We start from the raw sequence: 27,329 nt of genomic DNA, 5'->3' as shown, positions 1-27,329 counted from the left end.
TTGTAAGCAAAGTGAACTAAAGATAGAACTGCTGTTCAAGGGCCATTTCAAATGGTCTTTGCGCCTCTCCTACTACTCTACTCCACGATGGAAAGGTATTTTTTAAAAAGCAGTTATGAATGAGACATGTGCAGGTAACAAAGGGAAAGGTAGTGAGGAAAACATGATGGCACCCTTCCTAAGGTCATATAGCATAATAATGATGCAGAACTTTGACCTCCTTGCAAAAAAAATGCCTCACTTCCATGGTCAACACACACAATCCAGCTCCCCCAGTAACCAAACCCCGCGGGTCACCTGTTTGTTTGTATCCAGAAGCAAAGTTTGGTGTTTCTTTTCAGCTTCCTGGAGCTGTAGCTGGTATCCAGCTATTTCTTCTCTCATTTTCTCCAGCTTTTCCATCTGGTCTTTTTGTAGGCAACCCAGGCTCCTTTTCAATTCATGATTTTCTAGCATGAATTCCTTCAATTGACCCTAATGAATAAAGTTATACAATCATGGGAAAATAATTAAGAACCTTGACATATGTCTTCAGGAAATACTGAGTACTGAGGGGGAACAGTTTATAGGCAAGACAAAAACCTATACAGAATAATGCTATAATCCTTAGCAGTGTATTCACTTTAAATTGCAACTTCATCTGCAGTGACAATATCCCCTGTTCTAGCCCAGCCACCTCCTAGGTCACATCCAGTGGGACCACAGAATCTCTGAAACCTGACTTCCACTAAACCACTCTGGGACTATACCCTCTTGGCTACCAGGTCAGGTTCACTTATGTGTTTCCATTGCAGTTAACTCCTTGACCTCATCAACAGCACCACCATGATGACCTCCACATTCCAGACTTACAGTTTTCTTCCTTGGCCAGCTTAGATTCCATGTTCTATCACTTTAAGAATTTCCTTCCAAATGACCTGAACTCTTTAGCCCCCCTCCTCTGTGCAGGACAGGCAGAACCCCAGCCCTGGAGGCACCTGCCTCCCCTGTGCCTGATCCCACAGAGCTGCCTCTATGCGAGTCTATATACACACTGTGTCCACTGCCTCATCTCCTATTCACTCAACCCACTCCAGCCTGGTTTTACCCGACTTCTCCTGAAATAGCTTTTCACGGCATTGTCTACCTCCACGTTGTAAACCTAAGGAACACGCTTCAGTCCTCATCTCGTCTGACCTGTAAGTAGGATCTGAGGCTCTGACCCTCCGGCCTTGAGAGCCTTCACTCTTGGCTGTTGGGACACGACTCGGCCCTGCTTGGCCTGACCATGGCTTCTGTTTCCCGGCTTGCTCTTCCTCCTCCACATCACGCTGCACACTTGGGGATCTCTGGGCTTGGTCTGTATTTCCTACCACTGCCATAATTCTGAAATATGACCTATATTCTGAACTAGCCAAATGAATATATCCACCCCAAAACTTTCCTTTAAACTCCAGCATCATGTATTTGGTCACTTCAGACTTTATTCTAACATTTCACCATGGCCTTCCTTCCTCCCTAATCTTTTCTCAGATCACTTTCCATCTGATTTTGACCACAAAGGCTTCCTTTCAATTTCTAAAAAACACAAAGACTTTACCACACTGCCCCCTAGACCCACAAGGTTCCATGCTCTAGCTGGTTCTTTGCGGGTCTGACTCCTAATCCTACAGGCAACATTCTCTGATCACCCGATATCAATTAGGTTGTTGCCTATCCCCACAGCCCAATCCCAATTGTTCGGCAATGGAGAATCTTATTTCTTTCATTTATAGCACTTAAAAGTTTATAATTATTTCATGTTTCTTATTTAATGCCTTACTGTGTGTCCAAAACGCAAACTCTATGAATATAAGCAGCACAGGAGAGCTACAGGTCGACATTCTATCCCCTAATATTACCAGTGCTTGTTATTTATAGAATGAATAAAATGAATGAATGAAGCCACGGCAAGCTAACACTCTCATATGTATAAACTTAAGGTTAAACACCTAGCAATTTTTAGAGCCTATAAGTGAAGTACGAATAACAATATACTTGGGATAGTCCCAAGATACTCAGTGCCAAAGATTTCAGTAGATGTGATACTCAAACTTATCATCAATAGGAACTCCTAAACAGCACTGCCAGAAAATTCTTCGTCAATTTCCAAGATTAAACACCAAAAAATTTAAATTTTCATTAGCTTAAATATAGTACTTTAAAGAAAAGTACAACTTTCCCCAACTTCTTTCTTATAAAGGCTATTACAAATGTCATTTCAACTTTTTGCGATTATTCAGGTTCATAATCACAACTCTATTCTGCTATCCTTTCCTAAGTATTCCTTAGGGATAAAGCTGCATGAGGACCATATGGACATCTGGGAGTGGCAAACAGGTTTCCATGCATCTGCCAGCTCTGCATGCACAGTGGCTGCTACCCAGGACTCAGTGTTAAGAAACCCAGGAGGAAGGGAGGCAGTGTCTGCTATGGGAACAGCAGTGGGGAGTGGCAGCCCAGATACTATAGATCTGTCACATTAACCCGGCTCTAAAATAGCATCCACGACCGGTTGGTGTGGCTCAGTGGTTGAGCATCGACCCATGAACCAGGAAGTCACAGCTCGATTCCCAGGCACATGCCCAGGTTGCTAACTAGGTCCCTAGTAGGGGGTGTGCAGGAGGCAGGCAACTGATGACTCCCTCTCATCATTGATGTTTCTATGTTTCTATCTCCCCTCACCCCCCGCCCCGTCTCCTTTCATCTCTCTGAAATCAATAAAAAAACATATTTTACAGTATAAGGGTCCCCTTCCATGAAAAAAAAAGTACTTGGGCTCCATGACAGGTCTGGTCATGTGTTCAGAGGCCTCTCGTGACTCCTGGGTTCATGACAGTGCTGGCTGGTGGAGATGACTGCAAACCTGATCGTGACATATGCGTGGGTTATTTTTCTCAAAAGCTAAAAAAGTTTGGTACATTACAAAAGGTCTTAAAACAAACAAGGAGAGTGTGCACACTGAATTGTCAATCTGTCACAGAGAAGCTTACTTTGCTGTTCTTTATTTCTTCTGACATTAAATTTAATTCTTCAGTGAGCCTGTTTTTCTCCCCACTGAATTCTTCTTCCAAACCCGTCATTTTCTGCATCATCGCGTGCATTTCCCTCTGCAGCTCAGTTTCCTTCAAAGTCATAGCGTCCACCTGAAATTTAATCTTTCATCAGGACCTGCTTCTGGTTTTCTGTTTTGATCAAATTAATCCCTCAGATACAACATATTCATGACATCACTTCAGGCTTCAGTAAGAAAATGGGACCCAGCTAAGCCTCCTTTTACTAATCCACTCAATTAATATGCTCAAATCCTACTGGGGAGCTTACCTTTTCTTCTCAGCAACGATTTAATAAAAGACAGCAATAAGGAAAGGAATAACAAGAAAAGATAATATTACTCAGTATTAAAATCCTTCATAAAGGCATTAATTTGAATTAAACTTAAACCTCAGAGAATACTGTATGAGGCAGCGTCTCAGATTTTTATCATTTCTTGGATCTCTACTAATCCTCCAATGCCATACTGCTCTGCATGAAACATGGCTCTGATCAGTTCCGGCCAGCTAAAGCTCTCGTTTGCATCTGCTCCGTGACGTTGAAACAGCCTGCTACAGTTCTTCTAATCATCTCTACCAGAACCGCCATCTCTTGCTAGCCATCCAAAAACTTAAAATTCTTGGAAAATAAAGTTATGATTGACTGCATTATCTGGACACACCCTTTCTCCTTTAATATTTGTCCAGAAAAAATGTGATTTGATGAAATCACTTTGCTAGATCAGTAAGCAAGCAAAGAAGGAAAAAAACTTAATTTTTCATTAATAAGTGAGCCTCTTGAGGGCAGATCTTCCCTTTATCATCAGCTTATAAATAACAGGAGACTAAATGAGAAAATACAAGAGAGGGGAACTGAAAGCACAAAATCCCCAGGATACACACTAGGAGCCATGAAGGTTCTGCCCTGACAATTATATCAACATCCTAATAGGTCTTTTCCTAAAGGCAGCCCAGGGACAAAGAGGATCCCTTCTGATTCTAACTAGTATATGTTAAACCCTTTATAGCAGACTAGAGGCCTGGTGCACGAAATTCATGCACGGGGGTGTATGTCCCTCAGCCCAGCCTACACCCTCTCCAATCTGGGACCCCTTGAGGGATGTCCGACTGCCCGTTTAGGCCCGATCCCGGTAGGATCGGGCCTAAACGGGCAGCCGGACATCCCTCTCACAATCCAGGGCTGCTGGCTCCCAACTGCTTGCCTGCCTACCTTCCTGATTGCCCCTAACTGCTTCTGCCTGCCAGCCTGATAACCCCTAACCACTCCCCTGCCAGCCTGATTGATGCCTAACTGCTCCCCTGCCAGCATGTTTGCCCCTAACTGCCCTCCCCTGCAAGCCTGGTCACCCCCAATTTCCCTCCCCTGCTGGCCTGATTGCCCACAACTGCCCTCCCTTGCAGGCCTGATCCCTCCCAATTTCCCTACCCTGCTGGCCATCTTGTGGCAGCCATCTTGTGTCCACATGGGGGCAGCCATCTTGTGTGTTGGAGTGATGGTCAATTTGCATATTACTCTTTCATTAGATGGGATTCTCACCTGTGTATTGGAGGGTACTATTCTGATGCATTGTGAGAAAGGGAAGTGTAATGAACCAGGAACTGTGCATGACCCAGAGCTTCTCCCATGTCCAGGTGCCATATTGAAAACCTGGACCAATCCTTAGAAGAGTCCCAGACAAATGTGTCCCAAAGCAAAAGAGTCACTACTACTGGAGCCAACTCAATGTCTCCCAAGTTCAAAACCTTTACAAAGTTTAGTCCAATATTGCAGACACCATCGACAGGGAAATATAACTCACCCAGTGGTTTCCCTCCCTCATGACAACAAATGAAAATGTAGATAAAGCGACTTACTTTTTCAACAATGCATATTTTTTCCATTTTTGTCAATTCAAGCTCTTTCTCCAGGTCCTTGTAAGAAGTCTGCAGTGCTTCGAAGGTGTCCTGCAAAGTGTCATTTGTGGACTGCAGCCCTTGGATCTTTTGCTCCAATTCCACTGTGAGATTCTCCAAGTCTGCTTTTTGCTTCTTCCAAACTTGCTGCTCTCCTTCTAGTTGGGACAGTTTAGAGACAAGCTGCTCTCGATCTTGGATTTGATTTTTGAGTACATGGATTTCTTCATCCTTCTTCTGGAGTTTCTGTTTGCCATCTTCAACTTCTTGAATGAGGCCATTCACAGAAGATTGCAAAATAGTGTAATTACTTTTGGCCTCATCAAGGCTTTGCAGTAACTTAGACTTCTCATGTTCAAGATAATCTACTTGACCACTCAGATCCTGTTGTTTGGCCTTCCAGGTCTCTTGGTCATTGCACAAGGCTGCCACTTTCTCCTTTAGCTCTTTTAATTGTGCCTGAAGCCTCTCCTCAGCAATTTTAGATTCTTCTTTCAGCTGAAGTTTCTCTTGCTCTCTTACTTGCAGCAGATTTTCAAATGAAGAATTTAATGTTTCCAATTCAGATACTCGTCCTTGCTCTTTTTTTAATTCTTTTGTCAGATTTTCTTTTTCTGAACTTATATTGACAAGGTTTAATTCCAAATCTCTTAGATTTGGGGCCATCTCCTCTATTTTTGCTTTTAGGGTATCAACCTCTGCTTTGGAGTTCTCAGCCTCCAGACTCACACGCTCGTGCTTTTTTCTTGACATCTCTAGTTCTCTTTCAAGGTTTTCAACTCTATCCTTAAGCAAGTCTGCATGATGCTTACTTTCCTGCTGCTTCTTTTCATCAGTTTCTAGGTGGATTTTCAGCTTTTCGATGCTGTTTCTCAGCTGGTGCACGACCTGCACTGGGGAGCCCAGACTCTGTGCTCTGACCTCCCTGGTTTCTTGGTCATCAAACAAGGCTGACACCTCCTCGTTCAGCTCTTTCAACTCTGTTTGAAGCATTTCCACTGCAGCTTTAGATTCTTCTTTTGTCTGCATATTTTCTTGCTCTTTATCTTCTAATAGATTTTTTAATGAAGAGAGTAATGTGTCTAATTCAGACACTTGACCTTGTTTTTCTTGTAGTTGCTGAGTCAGATTTTCTTTTTCGGACTTTATTGTGACAAGGTTTGATTCTAAAGCTTTCAGGCGTTCAGTGGTCAATTCTATTTGTGTTTTTAGGGTCTCGACCTCTGCTTTGGAATTCTCGGCATCAAGAATTACCATCTCTTGGTTTTCCTCCGCCATCTGCAATTCTCTTTCAAGATTCTCAAGTTTATCCTGAAGCGAATCATTCTTACGCTCACTTTCTTTCAGTTTCTCTAAGATGTGGAGCTGCTTCTTTTCATCAGCTTCAATGCGGACCCTCAGTTTCTCCATGCCACTTCTCAGCTGATGCACCTCGTCTTGTGTGGAGTTCAGCCTCATGGCGACCTCGCCTTTTTCCATTAGTGCAGCCTCCAAGGCCTTGGCAATTGTCAGCTTTTCCTGTCCCAATTCATGAAACTTGGTCTTTAGGCTTTCAGATTCCCTTACAAGCAATTCTTTCTCATTATTCAATTGTCCGATTTGGTTTTCCAGCTCACTTTTTCCCAAAGACAGTGCATGTGAGTCCTTTTCCAAACTCTGCAGCTGCTCCTGCAGACGGGCATTATCTGAGGACAAATTCTGAAGGAGCTGGGTTTTGTCCTTCAGCTCATCTCCCATCACCTCAATGTGCTGTAGACACTCCTCTTGATGAGATTCCAGCTCTTGAATTTTCTCCTTCATCTTTTCAGACATCAGGTCCAATTCTTTATTTTCTTTTGACAAAGTATCTAATTCTCCATTAAGCCGGTTTTTCTCACTTGTGACCATAGAGAGTTCTTCCTCAAGATGGCTTATAACTTGCCGCTTAGATTCATAGTCTTTTTCTAATTGCAGCTTCTCTGTTTGAACTCTCTCTCTGTCAGCTTCCACAGAGTGGGCATGATGCTCGATGCTGCCTTTCTCCAACTTGATCCTCTGCAGCTCATTTTCCACTTCAAGAAACCTCTCTCTCCAGTGGTCGTTCACCTTGGCTACATTATCTTTAGTAACTTCATGTGACAATTTAGCTGTGCCCTTTTCTAAACTACAGTTGAGGCCTTCCAAACTTTCTACTCTCTGGTGGAACTCCAGGTTATCACAAGAAAAGGATTCCAATTTTTCCATTAAGTCGGATTTTTCTTTCTTAAGTTTCTCAATGGTTTCCTCCAATTCTCTGCACATTTCAATCTTGGTAGTTAGTTGTACTTGCTGTAAATTGAGTTTTGAATCTAACTCTTTTATTTCGCTTAGCAAAATTTCAACATTTTTGTCCCGTTCCTCTATGACATGAAGTAATCTCAAATTCTCGTTTGATATCTCTTTTACCTGCAGCTGGAGATTCTGAGTGGTTACCTGAGCCTCTAGAAAATCCATAGGTACCAAAGGATTAGGACCAGAAAGGGATGACTCAGAAATGCATTCTGGAAAGTCCTGGGTTTTGTCTTCCAGTGGGGAATCAGAACTGGTTTCTGGGGACAGCTCCTGAGATCTTTCTCCTGCCTGCAGAACTGCCCCAGGCTTGGTGCTTTTCTCCTCCTCTAGAATGAGGTCCTGCTGAACCTCTTTTTCACAAATTGGATGAATGTCGTGCTTTGGTGCTCTCTTAGTTTCTGAAGTAGTACATTCTTCTGATTTGTTGGTGTCACAGTTATCATTTCCACCCTGAATAGCCTGCAATTGTAATACATAACAAGAATGCTTTTTATGTTTCAGGAAGAATCATAATAGAATAAATAGGCTTAATTATTATTTTACAGCAACTGGCTTCTTGCCTTGGCTAAATACATCTCTTCAAATAAAATATTGCCTACAATATTCTCTTCTCTCCATCCAAATACTCCACAATTAAACAAACATTCAGTAAGTGTTCTCTCTGGGCAAGGCACTGGTAAGGTCTTTATCATGAAGACAAACCTGCAGTTATTTAATCATCCACATTGGCATACACTTAAATTTCATATATTGTTTTTCTTGCTAGAAATAGTCCAGATAGCCTAAATATAAAATATCTCTTTGTGCTTATCAAACAAGAGGCTAACCAATTCCACATGACATGCTCAGCTTCCATCTTCAGGATTTCGGATATTCTTCAAGAAAAGGTAATAAGGTTTTCTGAGCAAAATTCCAGCTGAAGGGCTTAACATTCTCAGAAAAATCACATGTCTGGACATCACCTTCCTCTCATCTGTAAAATGGCAATCAGCTACTATGACTACTCCTGCTGACTCCTCACCACTTGCCTTTCCTATCTTACAGAGGCAGAAGGAACAAAGTGAGACTCGTCAACCATGAAGAATTACTAGTTTAGCTGGCAGACTAGAAGGACAAAGTTGTAAGTAACTAAGCAATTTCGTATTCTATAAAGAAATGTCTTTTTAAACGACTGATACCAAATTACAGATTTGTATCAGAGCAAATTGTTAGAAAATGATTCAGTAACATGTAATATACTCTTTTATTAGTTTCATGACTGTAACTGTAACATTAAAAATAGGCTGAAAGGGCAAGAGACTTTAAAATTCATATCACAAAAGCATTCCTAAGCTCTAATTTAATATGTAAGTGTGCTTTATTAACTCACAAAGAATGAAAATACACAACATACACATCCTGAAGACACTGTTCTGATGCCATATAATTTTTTCCAGGGGAGTTTAAAAGCCCTCTTTAGTAATTTCCCATATAATAGTGTTTAAATGTAATAACTGTAGAAATTTAGCTCCCAAAAAGGTTTACTCATATTCGTAAAGTTCTGGATTGTTTTTTTAAAAAAACTTTGGGACATTTAATGCCCTTGAACACTAAAACTACTTTTAAGGTCAATTCCACATTGATTTCCATTCAACAAACATTTATTGGGTATCTGCTAGACATGTAATTAGAGAAACAGCATGTAAATCCATGTACTTACATCTTCAAGGTCGGTGCCAAGGAAAGACCGGGTACTTAAGTCCAGACCTTGTAGCTGGAGTCGTGCTACTTCAAGTTCCAGTGACAGGTGTTCTGTCTGTTTCTTTTCTGCTGCCAACTTGGACTCCATCTCCATAGTCACGCTTGCCAGTTTCTGCTGCCACTGTTCATTTTCTGACAAATGCTGCTTCCTAAGATAGTCAAGCTCTTCCATTTCAGAACTTAATAACTGTTTGAGCTCTTCAATTTCCTTCTTTTTCATGATCTCTTGACTTTCAATTTTTTCTTCTAGCTTCTTAAGGGACTGCTGGTATATCTGACAGAGGATCTCAAGTTCTTCAACACTCTTCTCTGAGGCTGACGGGACAGCAGTCTTGGGCAGATCCTCCTCCTCCAGACTGCTACATGATACCTCCTCTAGGTTAGACTGGTTTGTAGAAACATTCCCTTCCAAACTATTCCAAAGGGATGTTTCCCCTGTCTGTTCTAAAAGATCTTTGCAAAATGATAATTCACCCACACTAGTAAGACTAGGGCTGTCAGCCACGCAAGAGAATGACAGTGACAGCGAATGCCTCGCACCGGATTCTATCTTCCTTTCCTTTACCAAGTCACTTGGAGAGTTTCGAAGACTCATTGACAAAACCGAATTTTCAGCCTTCAACACGTCAACATAGGACTGTAGCTCTGACATCTTAGAGCTCATTTGGCTGTGCTGATCATGTAAAGTTTTGTGTTCACTTTGTAAAGATGAGAATTTCTCCTGCAATTCAGCAAAGTGCATTTGAACTTCTTTGTTTGACAATGTCAAGTGCTCATAGATGTGACTGTTATCTAAAGGATTTAAGGACACAGATGTCTCTGAATTTTGTCGTTCACCACATTCACCTTCTAGCATTTCTTCCACTAACTTATCTTGGCAATGACCATTTTCATCATTTAACATTTTAACTTCACTGACTAGTTTCTCAACATTTGCCATTTTACTAGTTGCTGTGATACATTCTGATCTTGAGTCATTCAGCTCAGACATTAATTCAAACTTTTCACTGCGCAGCATTTCACACATTGTCTCTAGCTCATTCAGCTTGTTCAATGCCATTTGTAGAGAGCACTGCAGCTGCTCATTGTCCTTCTGACTTGTTGACAACTCATGAAGCATGGACATATACTTTTCTTCTGTATCTACTTCACAGTCTTTAAGGCCACTAATTTCTTGTGATTGAATGTCTTGCTGCAAATTTCTAGATTCTAATTCTCTAATTTTCTGTAATTCATGCTGTAAGTACTTCTTTTCCTTCTCACTTTCCTCAAGTTGTAATTCCATATTTCTTATCTTAGCTTGTAATTGTTCCAACTGTGCAATGTAATTGTCCTGAGAAGTATCTTTAACTTCAAGCTCCATTGGAAGTTGAACATGACATTTACTCTTCTCACTGTCTCTTTCTGTCATGGAGTCATTATTTAGGTCCAATTCTAGATTCTGATGCTCATGTTTCATCTTCATTAAGTTTATGAGCTGCTCATTCTCTTGTGATAAGGCATCAAGTTCCTTTTGCATTTTGCTGTGCTCTTCCTTTAAAGTCATGATCTCTCGCTTTAAATCATCAGCCTCGCTCTTGGAATTGTTTTGAATCTCGTCAATCTCAGCTCTCAGATCTCCCTGCAATGACTCCAACTCTTGTTTTAGATTCTGGTGAATTTCTTTAGCTAAAGCTAATTCTGCTATAAATGCTTGCTGTTCCCTTGCAAATCTTTCCTCTAGCTGTTCCAACTCATTTTTACTATCTTCACTTACACTAATGCATTCATTTAGCACGCTTTCTAATCTGGAGTTTGTTTCTTGTGCCGCTTTGTATTTCTCACTGAGATCCTCAAATGCATTTCCTGTTTCTTCACATTTTTGTAATAAAATAAGTATTTCTTTCTTATACTGATTACATAACTCTGAAATACTTTTTTCCCTTTCAACTATACACTGTGAAATACTCTCACTTTTTTGGAGTAAATCCATCTTCTCTTGATTTAAGGTTGCGTTAAGTTCCTTGAGAGCCCCATTCTCCTGGGTCAACTCTTCAATCTCCTTTTTATTTAGAGAAAGCATGGAACTCATTTCCTTTTTCTCTGAGCTCAGAGTTTCAGACAAAAGTTGTAGCTCCTTTAGAGATTCTTGAAGTAAATGGTTGTTCTTTTTTAATTCTTGAATCTCTGCTTGCTCACTTTCCAATTTTCCATTCAAAAGCTGCACCTCTCTGTCCTTGTTCTCCAGGGCAACTAAAGTTTCAGCAACAACATTCTGATGGATAGAAGTGTCTTCCTCTAACTTGCTAATGCGTTGACTTGTTTCTGCCACAAAACTTTTATGCATCTGTTCTGCTTTGACAAGGTTTTCTTCTATTTCTCCTCGGATTTGCACCAACTCTTCACACTGCTTTTGCAGATCTGAGTTCATTTGCTTTTGGGACTCTAATGAAAACTCAAGAGAAATGACTCTATTTTGTAAGACAGATGAATTTTCTGGACTTTGGTCAGCTTCTACATGGCAATCGCTCCTTTCTGAAGGCATACTTCCTTGTTCCCCTATATTTGCAAAGGAATTATTCACTGCAGACTGCTTCTCAAAAGCCAAAAGATTTCTGTGATGAGCCTCATTTGCCACCAAAATATCATTGGATTTTAGCAGGTCCCTGAGGCTCTCATATTCTGCATTTAAGTCTTGGTAACGCTGGTCTTTGTTCATTATTTCACTTGAAAGTAATTGAAGCTTGTGCTTCAGATCTTCAGTTTGCCCAGTAAGCTCAGAAACTTTCACACACATATTTTCCATTTCCTTCTTATGTTTCTGATCTGAGAACTCGGCTTTTTGCTGTAGCTCTGCATAAGCTTGTTTCTGAGCCTCTACCTCAATAGTTTTGCTATCAATCACATTGTGGAGGTTTCTTACCTCAACATTTATGTTTTCTCTTTCCATCTCCAATATGCTTACTCTCTCGTTGTATTCATTGCTTTTTATTTTTTGTGTCTTAAGACAAGTTTCCAACTGATTAATTTTACTCAGCAAGCTTTCCTTATCTGATTCCATTTGCTTTATAAGTTGTTCATTTTCATTTTTCCAACGAGAAAACTGAGTTTTCTCTTCTTTCAATTCTTCAAATTCTTTCTTTTTTACCTCCAAAGCACTCAATAAAGCTTCAGACTCTCTCTCTGTTTTGCTTAACTTTTCACTCAGTTGTTCTATGTGATGTTCCCTTTTCTTCAACAGATCATGAGAACAATCACGCTGCTTTTCCAGGTCAGCCAAGGCAAGTTTCAGTTTCTCTAAAGTCAAGGAATTCTCTTGCCGATTTATTTTTTCTTGAAGGTCTTTTAACATGGTTTCCTGAGAAGTATTCTTAGCTATTGAAAATAAAATGATAAAAAGCACTGTCACTGTTTTTAATACTTACTTTATAAAAATTTTAAATTGATAAAAAAAAATCTAAAAAAACAACTTCTCAGCCCTGTAAAAACTGGCATTATTGAGGATCCGAACCAAGATGGCAGCATAGGTAAACACCTCAACTGCTGCCTCACACAACAATTTCAAAACTACAACCAAAAGACAAAACATCTATCACCCAGAATCACGGGAAAGCTGGATGAGTGGAAGTTCTACAACTAGAAGGAAAAAGTAAAGAGCATTGAGACGTGCACAAGCGCTGAAAAGCTGAGGTACGGAGGCGCGCGAATCGGGCTGGCAGCGGGTGATTGGGTGCGCTGTTTTCAACCCGAAGGGAGACAAGCTCCCGATTACTCTGAACTCCAGTTTCTGGGGAGACGCTGGGGACCCAAACTCCTACGGGGAGAAGCTGGACTGTCTGCCATCGGGTCAGAAAGTGAGGGTGGCTTTCTTGCAGAGGTGCGCGCAGCAATCATTGTTTACTGCGCTGGAGCGTGGGGACTTGGAAATGCAAGGACGCAGAGATGGCTGACTGGCAGCCATCACTGTTTGCCATGCCCTAGCCTAGTGACTCCCTGAGACCCCACCCCGCACAATCTACAAACCCACCCAAGATCCACGCAGCGGCTTTTGCATATAAATAGTCTTCCCTATCGCAGCTTAACCTAACAAACTGCAGCTCTGGTCAGACAGCTCCAAAACCTCCAAACCCCAAGCAAAGAGGAGAAAACTGTAGTTCTCACTGTAGCTCCTGCTGGGTAGCCTCAGACAGTAGCTGACCTGCACCCCATTGGAGATCCAGAAGCTAGTATATCTAGTGGTCTGTGTGAGACGACACCAGATTTCAACTATTCACATCCATAAGTGACACATTCAAGAGGCAGACTCAGTGAGCACCAAAGCCCCACTGAAGCAAGTCCTGCCCCATAAGCGTGTCTCCAGCACAACAGTTCTTCCATTATGGACACAGCAGGTCCTCACAGCCAATTGGCCTGGAGGTCAATTCTTCCTAGTGTACCAACAGCAATCAAGGCTTAACTACACCAAGACTTTGCACTCAGCCCACAAAGGGGTGCACCAAGAGTGTCCACCTCAGGTGACAGGCTCAACCACTGGGCCCTATAGGTCACCTACCACACAAAGCCACTCCATCAACACAGAGAAGCAGCAAAATGCGGAGACAAAGAAACATGTCACGAATGAAAGAAATGGAGGAAAGCAAACTACTGGACATAGAGTTCAAAACCACAGTTATAAGGTTACTCAAGAATCTTCTAAAAACCGCCAAGAAACTTGATGAGACCTCTGAGGAGCTTAGTGAGACCTTCAAGGACCTTAATGAGAATGCCAAAAAAATGGAAAAGGACCAGTCAGAAATTAAGCATACACTGTCTGAAATAAAGAATATACAGAAATTCAACTGTAGATCAAGGGACCCCAAGAATCAAACCAAAGATCTGAAATATGAGGAAACAAAAAAACACCCAACCAGAAAAACAACAAGAAAAAAGAATCCAAAAATATGAAGATAGTGTAAGGAGCCTCTGGGACAACCTTAAGTGTACCAACATCCGAATTATGGGGGTGCCAGAACACAAGAGAGAGCAAAATATTGAAAACCTATTAGAAGAAATAATAACAGAAAACTTTCCCTACCTGGTGAAAGAAATAGACTTACAAGTCCAGGAAGCGCAGAGAACCCCAAACAAGAGGAATCCAAAGAGGACCACACCAAGACACATCATAATTAAAATGCCAAGGGCAAAAGACAAAGAGAGAATCTTGAAAGCAGCAAGAGAAAAAACAGTTAGTTCTCAACAGAAACTATGCAGGCCAGAAGGGAGTGGCAGGAAATATTCAAAGTGATGAATAACAAGAACCTACAACCAAGATTACTCTACCCAGCAAAGTTATCATTCAGAATTGAAGGTCAGATAAAGAGCTTCACAGACAAGAAAAAGCTAAAGGAGTTCATCACCACCAAACCAGGATTATATAAAATGCTGAAGGGTATTCTTTAAGAAGAGGAAGAAGAAGAAAAAGGTAAAGATAAAAATTATGAACAACAAAATGACAACAAATACATACCTACCAACAAGTGAATCTAAAAATCAAGTGAATGAAAAATCTGATGAATAGAATTGACTGATGAATATAATAGAATCAGGGACATAGAAAGGGAGTGGTCTGACAATTCTCAGGGGGAAGGGGGTGTGAGGGGTGCGGGAAGAGACTGGACAAAAAGCTTACACCTATGGATGAAGACAGTAGCGGGGGGGTAAGGGCATGGGGTGGGGTGGGGAATCAGGTGCAGGGGAGCTATGGGGGGAAAAAAAAGAGGAACACCTGTAATAATCTGAACAATAAAGATTTATCTAAAAAAACAAAACAAAACAAAAAAAAACTGGCATTATTGCCCAGGTACCTCTTGCAAAGTAGATCACCTGATAATCATCATATAAAGTCAATTACAGCAATGAGAGTCATGGTCCTTTTAGGGGTGGTAATACATTTGTTTATCTTCCTTCTAAGCAGCTTAATAAAGGGTTGTTGCATAAAATATATAAAATACCAACAGATTATTTTCCTAAGCTGTTGGAACTTTCTTTTCTTCTTCTTCTGTGTACATGTTTATGTATATGTGTACAGGAATACTCATTTTATTGTGCTTCACTGATGTTGCATTTTTATAAACTGAAGGCAAGACCCTCCACCAGTAAAAGATCATGACTCCCTTCATTGTGATACTTGCTTTTTTGCAATGGTTGGATACAAACTCACCACATCTCTCACTATATTTTTCAACTCTTTTGATATATTTACTTAAAGAGAGAAAACTGTGTCGAAAGCAGCACTGAAATGGAATTACCCATGTTACTGTGGCGTTAATACTGATTTTCCAGGAAAATAAGTAACTACGCCACCATTTTAGCCAAAATCTATAGGGTTAAATACAAAAGAGCAAAAAATCCTAAAATCACTAACTCTTGAGGCCTATATAGGAATATTAGTTAGGAACAATGTCACCCACATTCCAGCCCCTTGCAGTAAGGGTGGTGTCTATAAATCCAATAATTATCCAAATTTCAAATTCCATTGAAATCTTGTTTTCTGTCCAACAACACAACTCTACCCACTGGTCCCATCCAGTTGAGAATAACCTCAATGGTTTCATTCAACAGTGGTGGGAAGGCTTTATACACCCCAAATATATTGAGGGAGAATATAAGTTGAGAAACTTAATAGATGATAAGGTCAGGATGTATTCTAAATGCAGATGTTACAATACAGCTCCTAAATTTAATCTGCTAACCTCATTCTACCTACTGGATGAGGGTTCTCAGTTGACCAAAAGGGCCATCAATCACCTCTGCTCACAAGGACCTGAGACAATAACCCTAATGACTAACACTGGAAAATGCCTGGAACCCTTCACTTTTGCCATGGTTTTCTTTCAAGAGAGACGGACATTTTTACCACTGCTGTGGAAAAATTGAAAGCTATCTTTGGGAGATGGAAATTTTAAAAAGAAAACAGTCACCAGCAAGTGTGACACATAATCCACAGGTCAGGTTAAAAGAAATCCTAGAGCCCTGGCCAGGCGACTCAACTGGTTGGAGTGTTGTCCCGCACACCAAAAAAGGTTGCAGGTTCATTCCCAGTTGAGGCACATATAGGAGGTAACCGATCAATGTTTCTCACATTGATGATTCTCTCTCTCTTTCTCTCTCCCTAAAATCAATAAAAATATCCTCAGTTGAGGATTTAAAAAAAAAATCTCAGATGTGCAAATACCCCAGGTGAGAAAATAAATGAAGTAGAAGACATATGGTACACTGATAAATGGGAAACTAGCAGTGGATTCATTTAGTGTGTATAGCATAATTCTGTAGCTCTAAAGTAAGGAAATAAAATCATTCAATCAAGTTAGTCATCAAAAATCAATGGTCATTAAGGGCTGGGACACATGCATTTCATAAAGGGATTTTCCATTATATGGGAAATGGTAATGAGCGAGGAGATGAGCTGTCTGAATGTAACGAACAAACACACTTGAGACAATCAATAGCACTCTCGGGCAACAGTCAGCACTGACAATTTACTTTTGTGTGGGAAATATTTACCCCTCTGGTTTCAAAGTGCTGAAAACCAGGCGTTTGGGGACTCAATGTGCTCCAATAAAACAATGTCCAACTATCACTTTGGAAACTAAAAAGTGGAGAGAAAACTTTCTCCACATCGAATGCAGACATCTTTCTGGGAGAATATACGGAAAAATGCAATTTCTAATGCTATCCATCCTCTCTCTCAGGAATGGTAGCTTAGAGAAACAATTCTAAAACATCAAGTTTTCCTTACCCTTCATTTCTTCTGCAAAATTCTGGCTATGAGTCAAACACTGCTTGGTCTTCTTCAGTTCTTCCTGCAGGTGGCAGACTTCTCTGGCACTTTGCTCAGACTGGCTCTTAAGGAAGCTGTTTTCCTTCTTCATTTCCTAAAGTGCACATTTTCTTGGTTATAATCAAAACAAATGCTCAAGCAAACTACGACTTCTGCCTTAGTAAAGGCCCTACTGGAAATGATTGTGTATCTCACTAGGGGAGGAATCACACTTTCCTTTGAGTGCTTAACAAAGTTAGACACTCTTAAACCAAATGAGTTTATGAATAGAAGTTAAAACAAACCCAAATCTGGCAATTATCGTTTTCCTTCAAAAATATATTTCTTTGAGCTTTCTGGTTTTCCCTAAGCTTGTTAAAGAGTTAGCAAATAAGAAAAATCCTATTTAAAAGATCCTCAAGGACACAAGCTCCAAGTTCTTACCATATCTGAATGTATATCAAATATAGTTTTGCAAATACCTGATGTACTAAGGAACAAAAAAATTCACACTACAAATTTTGACTCTACATCTTGAGGTTCACTGTTAAGGGGATGTCTTTATGAGTAAATTACCTTTAATAAGTGTTTATCAAAGAAGTCTACAATAAACCACATGCTGAAATGAACATTATAAAAGATGTAAATTTAAGTGAGACAGTTTCTGCCCTCAGGGCAGGTAACCCAGTAGGGGAAGATGTGTTACCAGTCACTTAATACACCTGGAGATGTGCTAACTGCTAAAGAGAGGTGGCGAGTACTATGGGAAATCGGGCTGGAGCACAAAAGGAAGAATTCATTCTAGATGGAGGAAACTGAGCTTTCACAGTAAAAACAGATTCTTTGGGCACCTGATTAAATGAAGTATCCATGTACTGAAATGTAAATAAAGTAGCAGAGATGCAGATGTAGCCCCATTGTATTATCTAAGAAGACATATTTGGGGGAGGGGAGGAATCTTAAAACCAAGCAATATTTGTATGCCAAAGAAAAGTGCTATTGCTTATTAACCATATAAGACACACAATATCATAAATCCTCTACTTCCTCAACCTGTTTTCCCACCTTCAATGATTTTTTAGCTGTTAAGTATCTCAGCTTATATGATGTGCCACCCTCTGGACCACAAAGAATTGGCATATACTGACAGAACTAAGAGTCTCACATCCTTGGGGGAGGGGGAATTCATAAGGCTAATTTTAAAAAAAACAAAACAAAACAAAAAACAACACTTAAAAAATAAGTAGGAGAAAATTCTGAATCTTAAAGAAACAATTAAGACCCAGCCTCCAAAACCCTACTGCACCGTTAGAAAACAGATGGCCCTGGCAGTGTTGTGTTGGAAAGCTGCCTTCAATTATCAGTCTGGTTACTACCAGCAGATGGGTACCGAGGTAGCAAAGCCAAATTCAAGAAGAGGGGGAATCTGGCTAGGAGAAAGTACTTGAAAACTTGCTGGCAGCTGCTGTGTTCATATATATATGCTCATTTCATCATCAAGATAAGATAGAACCCATTGTAGTTAAACTCCTGTCTTTGTCCTAATCCTGCCTCCCTTGCTGGCAAATTAAGACATCAATCAGAACTAAAGGGCTGCTCCAACTGATCTCAAGACTGAGGCTGACATTCATACTGGGCAGTGTTCAAGTCCACAAAGAACGATCATTAAGATACAACAGTGTGCCCTAGCCAGTGTGGCTCAGTTGATCAAGCATCATCCCATGCACCGAGAGGTTGCCAGTTCGATTCCCGATCAGGGCAATGTCCGGGTTGCAGGCTGGATCCCCCAGTAGAGGGCATGCAGGAGGCAGCAGATCAATGTTTCTCAGCTCATCAATGTTTCTCTCTCTCTTTCCCTCTCACTTCTTCTCTAAAATCAATATCTATATCTATATATATATATATATATATATATACATATATATACACACACACACACACACACACACACACACACATATATACACACATATACATATTTAAAATGTGTTATTGACTTAAACTAACATCATTAAACTATAGACACTATAATCACTTGTTTGTTCTTCAAACACAGGATAATCATCATCAAAAAGATATCACAAATGGGAAAGGAAAAATACCTTAAAGAACTTTAATAAGTGAATGGGGCATCATTATTATTTCTTCCCAAAATCTAACAGCAGCCAGATCTGTGTGATCAGTGCTAAGATCAGCTGAATGAGTTCAACATAAGAGAGGAACTAGCATTTACCCACCCGCCTGGGTTGACGCAGCATTTTTATTTACAACCTATAAAATATTTTATCATCCTAAAAAACCAATTAAATTAAATGGCATCTACATCTGGAGGTGACAAGAAAACAGAAAACACCATGTGCAAAGCTAAAGCTGGGTGCATCCCTGAGAAGGAGGGGGACAACTTATGTTTACATGTCTGCTGATCTCCACAGCCTCTGTCCGTAACTGGAGACATTTACAGGAATTGTAAGTGAAATGGCAAGATTAGCATGTCTTTCTCTATTCTGGCATTAGCTCCGTAAATATTTGTTTCTAACAAAAAAATGTTCAGCCAATCATGGGACCCAGCAGGCTTCTAATGCTATGGCTAAGACCAACCCAAGGATTTTTAAAAGCCAGAATTTAGAAAATGAACATCTGAAAATGGAGCTGAAGACTGCTATCCATCAGCAATTAGTTTTCTGCAAGGCTACAGCCACTTAAGACTTGATTGGGTAGCTCATTATCAACAACGAGTTAAGCATACAAGGATACATTCTCCTAGGCATCTCCTGTATCCTGACATGATGTGCAAAATTGGGCACGAGTCTGGATAAATGCAACAAAAATCCCTATAAACACAAGCCAGCATCTGAGCTTAGCAAGCTATTCCACCCAAATCAACTTCGGTTTAGGAGCAGCAAGGGAAGCATCCTTTCCTAGGGCCAGACAAAACAAATTTCAGTTACTGTGCACTATTTCATGATCCCATCCATGAATGATGCTTAATACATCCCCTGCTGGGGCGAAGTCTGTATCATGAACAAGGGACGGATGCAAGGATATGTTTTTCCCTTCCACCTCATCATTCCTGTCTGCCAGAACAAGCCCCTTAGAGGATCTGGTGTAATACAGATCCCATGCTCAGAAAGGGCCCCAAGCAAGTGTTCCCCCTACCTTGGCTGTCAAATGATGGTACATAATGGCCTAACCCAGTGGTCGGCAAACTGCGGCTCGCGAGCCACATGCGGCTCTTTGGCCCCTTGAAGGTGACTCTTCCACAAAATACCACGTGCAGGCACGCACGTACAGTGCAACTGAAACTTTGTGACCCATGCGCAGAAGTCGGTTTTCGGCTCTCAAAAGAAATTTCAATCGTTGTACTGTTGATATTTGGCTCTGTTGACTAATGAGATTGCCGACCACTGGGCCTAACCCAATGCTATGGGGCTGGCAGCCAATGCTGGATGAGCAGTGTTATCTGAACCCTCCATTCACTTTGATACTAAACGTTAACTTTACCCTTGATTGGACCATTAAATCACGTTTCCATTACTAATGCTTTCTCATTGTGAGTGGCATATTAGTTTGCTAAACACGATCAAGGAAAAATTCAGTACAACTGTCACATTATTTCGGCATCCAAAACCTATCGGCGTGCTAAACTCATTAGTACTTACTTATAATTAGATACAGAAAGAGACCCAGAGTGATAGAACAGGCAAATTTTAAATGTGTAAAATCTCAAATGCAGTCCCCTGGCTCATCGATTTCTGTGCCTATTGGTGACAGCAAACAGGTCATAACAGTTGTGAAGACCAAAGCAATGAGCAGGTGGACTGCAATAATTTACTGAGCACTTATGTACTGGGCAAGGTTTAATTTAATCATTGGTGAAGCTTTGAAAAGGAAGGGGTATTATTTGTCCCTATATGCACATGAATAAAGTCAGACTCAGAAGAGGAAAGTCACTGTCTCAAGGTCATTCAGCAGGTAGGTGGCAGAAAAGCAATGCAATTTCAGCTCTCGCTCACACTAAAGCTGCCAACATTATACCAGTAAGTCATACACTGCTCTAAGTGGCTAAATCACTTTTCTGATCCTAATCCCAATTCAAAATGCAAGAGCCAGCTCAATGTGAGTTCTTATCATCTTCAAATGAAGACACACATAAATGCAGACACTAAATGAACTCCCTGGCCCTGTGCTAGGCCCTTCCACACAACTGCCCTCACTGGACACAGAGATCGATGAAATATTAGTACAACGCGTTGGGCAGTTAGCTCAGTATAGGCGAGTTCACAGTATATAGGAGAGCTCCTCAGCTGGCACACCACACCTTGTGGGCTCACCCAAGTCTTCAGAAACACCTGCAAGACAACGCCCAGCCCACTACTGCGCCTCAGCCAAGGAGACTGTTTTAAAAGTGTTTGTGGCCTCTTAACCAGATGATTGCTTTTACAAAACGCTTCCACCAGCCCGCCAGTGGCATCGTGGGAGAGTTCCTGGCTGAAAGGGGACCTCACAGAGGGAAGAGTTCGGTGCCAGTCTGCCTGTGGAAATGTTAGCAGAAGCATCTGCTGGTTGGTCCCCACTGGCCAAAAGGCAAACATTTGTTTTGCTGAAACAAAACACTTCCATTTGAAAACGTTCGCTGTTGAAACCATCATCTGATACGAAGCTTCCTTCCACTCCAGTGCCTGGAACTGGGGCCGCCTGTCTCCAGCCGTATTACCCTTCTGAGGCAGCTGCATGCTCCTGTGCTACTGACAGATGCTCGGATTTTACAACCATGTTCACTCTCCAAAGCGGGGGGATAAAAACCTTTCGACTCTACTCACCTGCATAAATGACTGCTCTTTACAGAGAATTTCAGAGAGAATCTTTACAATCTAGTAAGTGACTGCAAAATATTTAAAGAATGAGTGGAACAATTTCTTTCCTGTGACATTTGATGGAGGAGAAACTTCTGTTCTGCTCTGCTTCTTTGTAATAATGCCACGCTGATTTATGTCACTATTCAAATTGTCTCAGGCTAATAAGCGCCCCTAAATGGCTCTTCATTAAGCCCTTTAAAATAAACTCCAGGCCACTAAGTAAACTCAGGGAGAAGCCAAATTAAGTAAGTATGGAGAAAACCCTATCAGCAGAAGCAGTGTCAGGGTAGTTCTATACTCACACCACTGGGGATATCACCCAGCATTGTGCACAAAAGCACGAATCTACGAAAACACTGACAACCATGCTCAACATTGAGCCTAAGGCTGACTTTTGAAGCCAGAGTAACATAATTTACAATTACTTGATATTTTCACAAAAACTTGAAATCTAGAAACTCTTCATCTGTCATTACTCTGCTCATTTAAATCATTGACTTTCCACCAGGTTTTTAATATTTGATGATTCCAAAAGCCAACCCTTGGAAAAGGGATTTCAATGTACCCCTTCACCAATTTTGTTTCTTTCCATTTAGAAAACCCCTCATTTTCTTCTATTCTTCTACCTCCCAAATGGTCTAAAATAATTTTTTTTAAAAAAAATAGTATATGTCCTTTGTACAAGTCAAGTTTTCCTATAATTTCTATATGCATATTAGTAATTATATCAGAACTAGAGGCCCAGTGCATGGATTCGTGCACCGGTGGGGTCCCTCAGTCTGGCCTGCACCCTCTGGCAACCTGGAACCCCTCGGGGGATGTCAGACTGCCAGTTTGATTAGGCCGAAACTGGCAGTCCGACATCTCCAGAGGGATGTAGTAGTATGCGAAGCGGCAGGCGGCCAGGGAGGAGCCCAAGCCCAGGCTGGGTGCCGCCATCGCTCCCACTCATCCTGGCCCCACTGTGCCTGCCACCACCACCACCACTCCGGGCCTGCCACTACCACCGCTGGCAGCACTGCCGCAGAGGCGGGAGAGGCTCGCACATGAGCCTGGTGTCTGGCGCCCGTTGATCAGCTGAGCGGTGCTTCTGCTGTGGGAGTGCACTGACCACCAGGGGGCAGCTCCTGAGTTGAGCGTCTGCCCCCTGGTGGTCAGTGTGCATCATAGTGACCAGTCGACTGGTCATTCAGTCCCTTAGGCTTTTATATATAGAGATAGAATGTGAAAAAAAAAAAGCACTATAGTTCGATGTCATAGGTTATATACAAAATACATTGTCATACTTCTGGCAAATAAAATAGACAATGAACTGATCATGATAAGCTACTGAAAATCGGTGTAGCAATTCCCAGCGCATCCTGAATGGAAGTTGGCAAACACTTGTCTCTGCTCCTCACTCACCTCACATCTCCTCCTCAGCTCATTCTCCTTGCTCTGACTTGCCTGTAATGCCTGCTCGGTTCGGCAGGCGTTCTGTTTAAACTCTTCCAATTTGTTTTCTAGCTGGTTCTTTACTGATGTGACCTACAAAGAGAAAATAAGGTCAAGGTTCAATCTCCTGTTCTTTATTTCCTTAATAGTAATTTCTTCTCCAATAATAAGAAAGTCACCGAATAAAAGAATTGATCCATCCATGTTGGCCAAGACCCTCACTCTGAGAGAGACTGAGGAGCTCTGAGCAGAGTGACATCAGGTTAACAGACTCACTCTGGCCGCTGGTTGTGAACAGACTGAGGAAGAAGTGCGGGGCCCGTAGACAGTTAGGAGGCTAGAACAGTAATCCAGGAGGGAGACAATGTCGTCTTAGACCAGCACCGGAAATGGTGAAAGTAGTCATATTCAATATAAACTACAGACAGACTTTGTGAAGTCAGGTTTCTTCTAAGCAGAGGGGTAAGTAGTGGCTGATAACATTCTATCCCAACATAGATAATGCTTTCAAGAGAGCACGCCTGATAATGACTTATCAAAATTTTATTCTATATAGATTTTGTGTTACAACACAAAGTTTAAATGCACTTTCTATATGATGCACACACACATACACATACAATCATGCACAGAAATATACATATGCACACACATATACACTGATATATACAAATACACACGTTTGTACATGTAAATAAATAAAAGTAGAGTCGGCAGAGTTTTAGTGGATGACATTGAGGTGTGAGAGAAAAGAAAGACCTGAAGATAACAGGAAGCTTTAGGCCTGAGCAATATGAAGACCAGAATTGATATTCGCTGGGATGCGGTATTTACTGGAGTTCCATTATTAACAAGTAAGATGCGTTAGAAATGCAAGTGGCAATGTCAGATACAAACCCCTGAGTCTCAAGTTCAGAACAGATGTCCAGGCCGGAGATGTAAGTATGGGAACCTTCACCACACAGATGAAACGCAAAGCCACAATACTGGACATCATTTTTGAAGTGAGTGTTAAGTAAACAGATTGTAATTTTCAGTGCTTTGTCGATTTGAGGGCATAAATTACTTGGGACAGGAACCCAGTGACATGACTAAGAACTAGAATATCAGAGCTCACAGACTTTCAGATTTAAGAACCCCTCCTCATTCACTGTCCTCTTCTCTAAATGAGAATCCAGACCCAGACAGGGTCCGTTTGCTCTCCTGTTTGAAAAGGAAAGTGAGGATAGAGCATTTTTTCCTTCCAAGTGGCCTATGTCAGCTGCGGCACAGAAACACCAGGTACGAGGGAAAGGCGAGAGAAAGGAGCGCCTACCTTGTCCAGCTCAGCCTGCAGGATGTTGTGAGCATTCTTGGCCTGCTGCAGCTCCTGCGTGAGTTTGGCTTTCATCTGAGTGCACTCTTGGTCCAGTGTTTGGAAGGAGCGCTGCTGACGGCACAGCTCCTGAAAAGCAAAAGACACACGCGTCACACTGCTGATGGTTCCCAGGCAGATACCAGGGTGACACAGACACCCCACAGCCAGAGGCAACAGGGAGCCTAGAGGACCATCCACTTGATGATGAACATAATCAGCCGGAGCACTGGTCCTTGTATTCAAATCCAGGTCTCCGAGGTCCCGGGAAGGAGCCAGTTGACCACTTGGAAGCTAGCCTGTGTCCACCTCATCCCCACTCTTAAATCAATCATCAGGGGCAAAAGAGAGGAGAGCTGAGCAATCAAAGGCACTCAAAAATGGGGTTTAAAATTTCAAGTACCACACACCACTTATCATTGAGAATGACACAAAGTATATGTCACCAATGAACTTGGATAACCAGGTAAGGATACCAGAGTAACATTTGCAGGTCACTTTTTTATATGTATATGTGCTTGTGTGGGTTTTTTTGTGTTGTTGTTTTTTTTTTTTTTGGGGGGGGGGGCGTTTCTCCCTATCACCCCACTACTACTTGAGGATTGCCAGCTTTGGCATTACTCATATTCTGGGCTGGGGACAATGCTTAATTTAAGGGATTGTCACAAATTACAGCGTGTTTACCAGCAGGCCTGGCCCCTAGCCACTAAATGCTGGTAGTGGCCCCCAAATCCCTCACCCCAGTTGTGACAATAAAAAATGTCCCCAGATATTGCTAAATATCCCCTGGGAAGGGGAAAATAATCACCCCTGGTTGAAAACCACCGTTCTAGACTATAAAAACCATGGTCTTAAATCACCCCGTTCACCCAGAACTTGCAAAGCACCTGGTATCTTATCTGGTCAATAAATAATAGACACAATATTTAAATACTTGTTTTATCGGGGGATCACTTTGTAAGTTTTACAAATGTCTTACCACTATGCTGTACACCTGAAACTAACAGAATACTAAACATCAACTGAAATGAAAACATTAAATTAGCCCTAGCTGGTTTGGCTCAGTGGATAGTGTCAGCCTGTGGACTAAAGAGTCCCAGGTTCAGTTCCAGTCAAGGGCACATATCCGGGGTTTCGGGCTTGATCCCCAGTAGGGGGCATGCAGGAGGCAGCCAATCAATGATTCTCTTTCATCCTCAGTAGGGGGCATGCAGGAGGCAACAATCAATGATTGTCTCTCATCATTGATGTTCTTATCTTTCTCTCCCTCTTCCTTCCTCTCTGAAATCAATAAAAAATATTTAAATACAAAATTGGTTATAATTTCCCCAGGAGGCGGAATTACTTCCTTCTGGGTATATCATGCCTGCTGTATACAGTAGTTCTGGTGAGAAAAACAATAAAGGGATAAACAGTTTAACGAATGTATGAGGCGGTGTCTGACCAAGATGAGCTCCAGTCTGCAGTCACTCCTATTGGAAGTCTGCAGACCCTCAATCTCTATGACACACACACTTCCAGGCTAACTCGCCTCACACTGGCAGTTGTACTTACAAGGGCATCCTCAGCTATAACCTGCCTGCCAAAGCCTTTGCCCACTTCATCAGCTACTGTTCTAATGTATTTGCCAACCCACAAGCTTTACAAACAGGCAGAGATTGTAATTCAATTTCTTTCACAATGGAGAGTGTTTGAAAGAAGAAATATGACACTTTCCTACTCAGAATAATAATCTCAAACTAATCAGAAAATATGGATAAAAAAGAACATTCTGACTACTGAGTTCCTTCTCTGATCAAAAACTGAAAGACTGAAAAGACTGAAGGAAAATACAGCGACCTCCCCTCCCCGCCAAGAGCATTTCCCTAGTAGAACATCCAAACAATGACAAATGGCTCTTTTCCAATGAGTGAACTGTGACATCCCGACAAACTCCTAATGAATCTATTCACCTTACCTCTTGAAACTCCTTCTCTTTTTCTTTGAGTTTCTGTTCCAGAGAACATCTGGCACTTTCTGCATTCTGTCGCTGACAACTCAAATCTTCAGTCAATTTTTTCAGTTTTTGTTCCAATGCAGTACACTAACAACAAATAAAAATGTGCAATACAAAACTATTCAAGGAAAGAATATTTTGAACTTTAGAAAAATTAGTACCAAGTTCTGGTTCAAGTTTAACATTATGCTTTGACATTTATATTTCATAAAAAGTTTAGCTTAAAACTATTAGCCATATACCAAAAGCACTATAATTATTTTAGGAGACATAAAATTTATATTTGGGAAATAGTAGCAAGGATGTAAAGCATTAGCCAGGGGTCCTCAAACTTTTTAAACAGGGGGCCAGTTCACTGTCCCTCGGACCATTGGAGGGCCGGACTATAGTTTAAAAAAAAAAACTATGAACAAATTCCTATGCGCACTGCGGGCCCGGGACGAGTCGGCTGCTAAGCAGGACAGGCAGCGGCACCTGACGGGCCGGATAAATGTCCTCGGCGGGCCGCATGTGGCCCGCGGGCCGTAGTTTGAGGACACCTGACTTAGACCATTTAATACTTCATCATTTACACTATAACCTATGAACCAGGAGGTCACGGTTCCATTCCTGGTCAGAGCACATGCCCGGCTGTGGACTTGATCCCCAGTGTGGGGCATGCAGTAGGCAGCCATCAGTGATTCTCTCTCATCATTCTATCCTTTTCCCTTCTTCTCTGAAATCAATGAAAATACATTTTTAAAAAATTAATACACTGCCTTGGACCTCAAGACACCTTTGTCTTATCCTAACTGTTCTTGAATTTTTTAATCCCCGAGAAAAAGTATTATAGAAATTATTTATAAGATAAATTTAATACTTATTGCAAACCTACTATATGTCAAGCACTGTGCCAGAT

At 41.4% G+C, this 27,329-nt stretch overlaps 1 protein-coding gene across 1 annotated transcript in view; it reads right to left on the bottom strand.

Moving 5' to 3' along the window:
* The window catches only part of CENPF (centromere protein F), a 54,191-nt gene that overhangs the window by 11,291 nt on the left and 15,571 nt on the right, over positions 1-27,329 (bottom strand). The window contains exons 8-15 of the mRNA XM_080648249.1: positions 26,393-26,518; positions 24,397-24,525; positions 23,052-23,174; positions 16,771-16,906; positions 8,974-12,368; positions 4,926-7,733; positions 3,012-3,164; positions 298-474 (exon numbers count right to left, since the gene is read on the bottom strand). Of these exons, the coding sequence (XP_080504375.1) occupies positions 298-474; positions 3,012-3,164; positions 4,926-7,733; positions 8,974-12,368; positions 16,771-16,906; positions 23,052-23,174; positions 24,397-24,525; positions 26,393-26,518 (7,047 nt within the window). The remainder of the gene's footprint in view (positions 1-297; positions 475-3,011; positions 3,165-4,925; positions 7,734-8,973; positions 12,369-16,770; positions 16,907-23,051; positions 23,175-24,396; positions 24,526-26,392; positions 26,519-27,329) is intronic.

This window comes from Plecotus auritus, assembly GCF_963455305.1.
Source record: "Plecotus auritus genome assembly, chromosome: 12".
In the NCBI taxonomy this organism is placed as follows: domain Eukaryota; kingdom Metazoa; phylum Chordata; class Mammalia; order Chiroptera; family Vespertilionidae; genus Plecotus; species Plecotus auritus.
The sequence above is the reverse complement of the archived record's forward strand: the minus strand, read 5'-3'. Positions and strand labels throughout refer to the sequence as shown.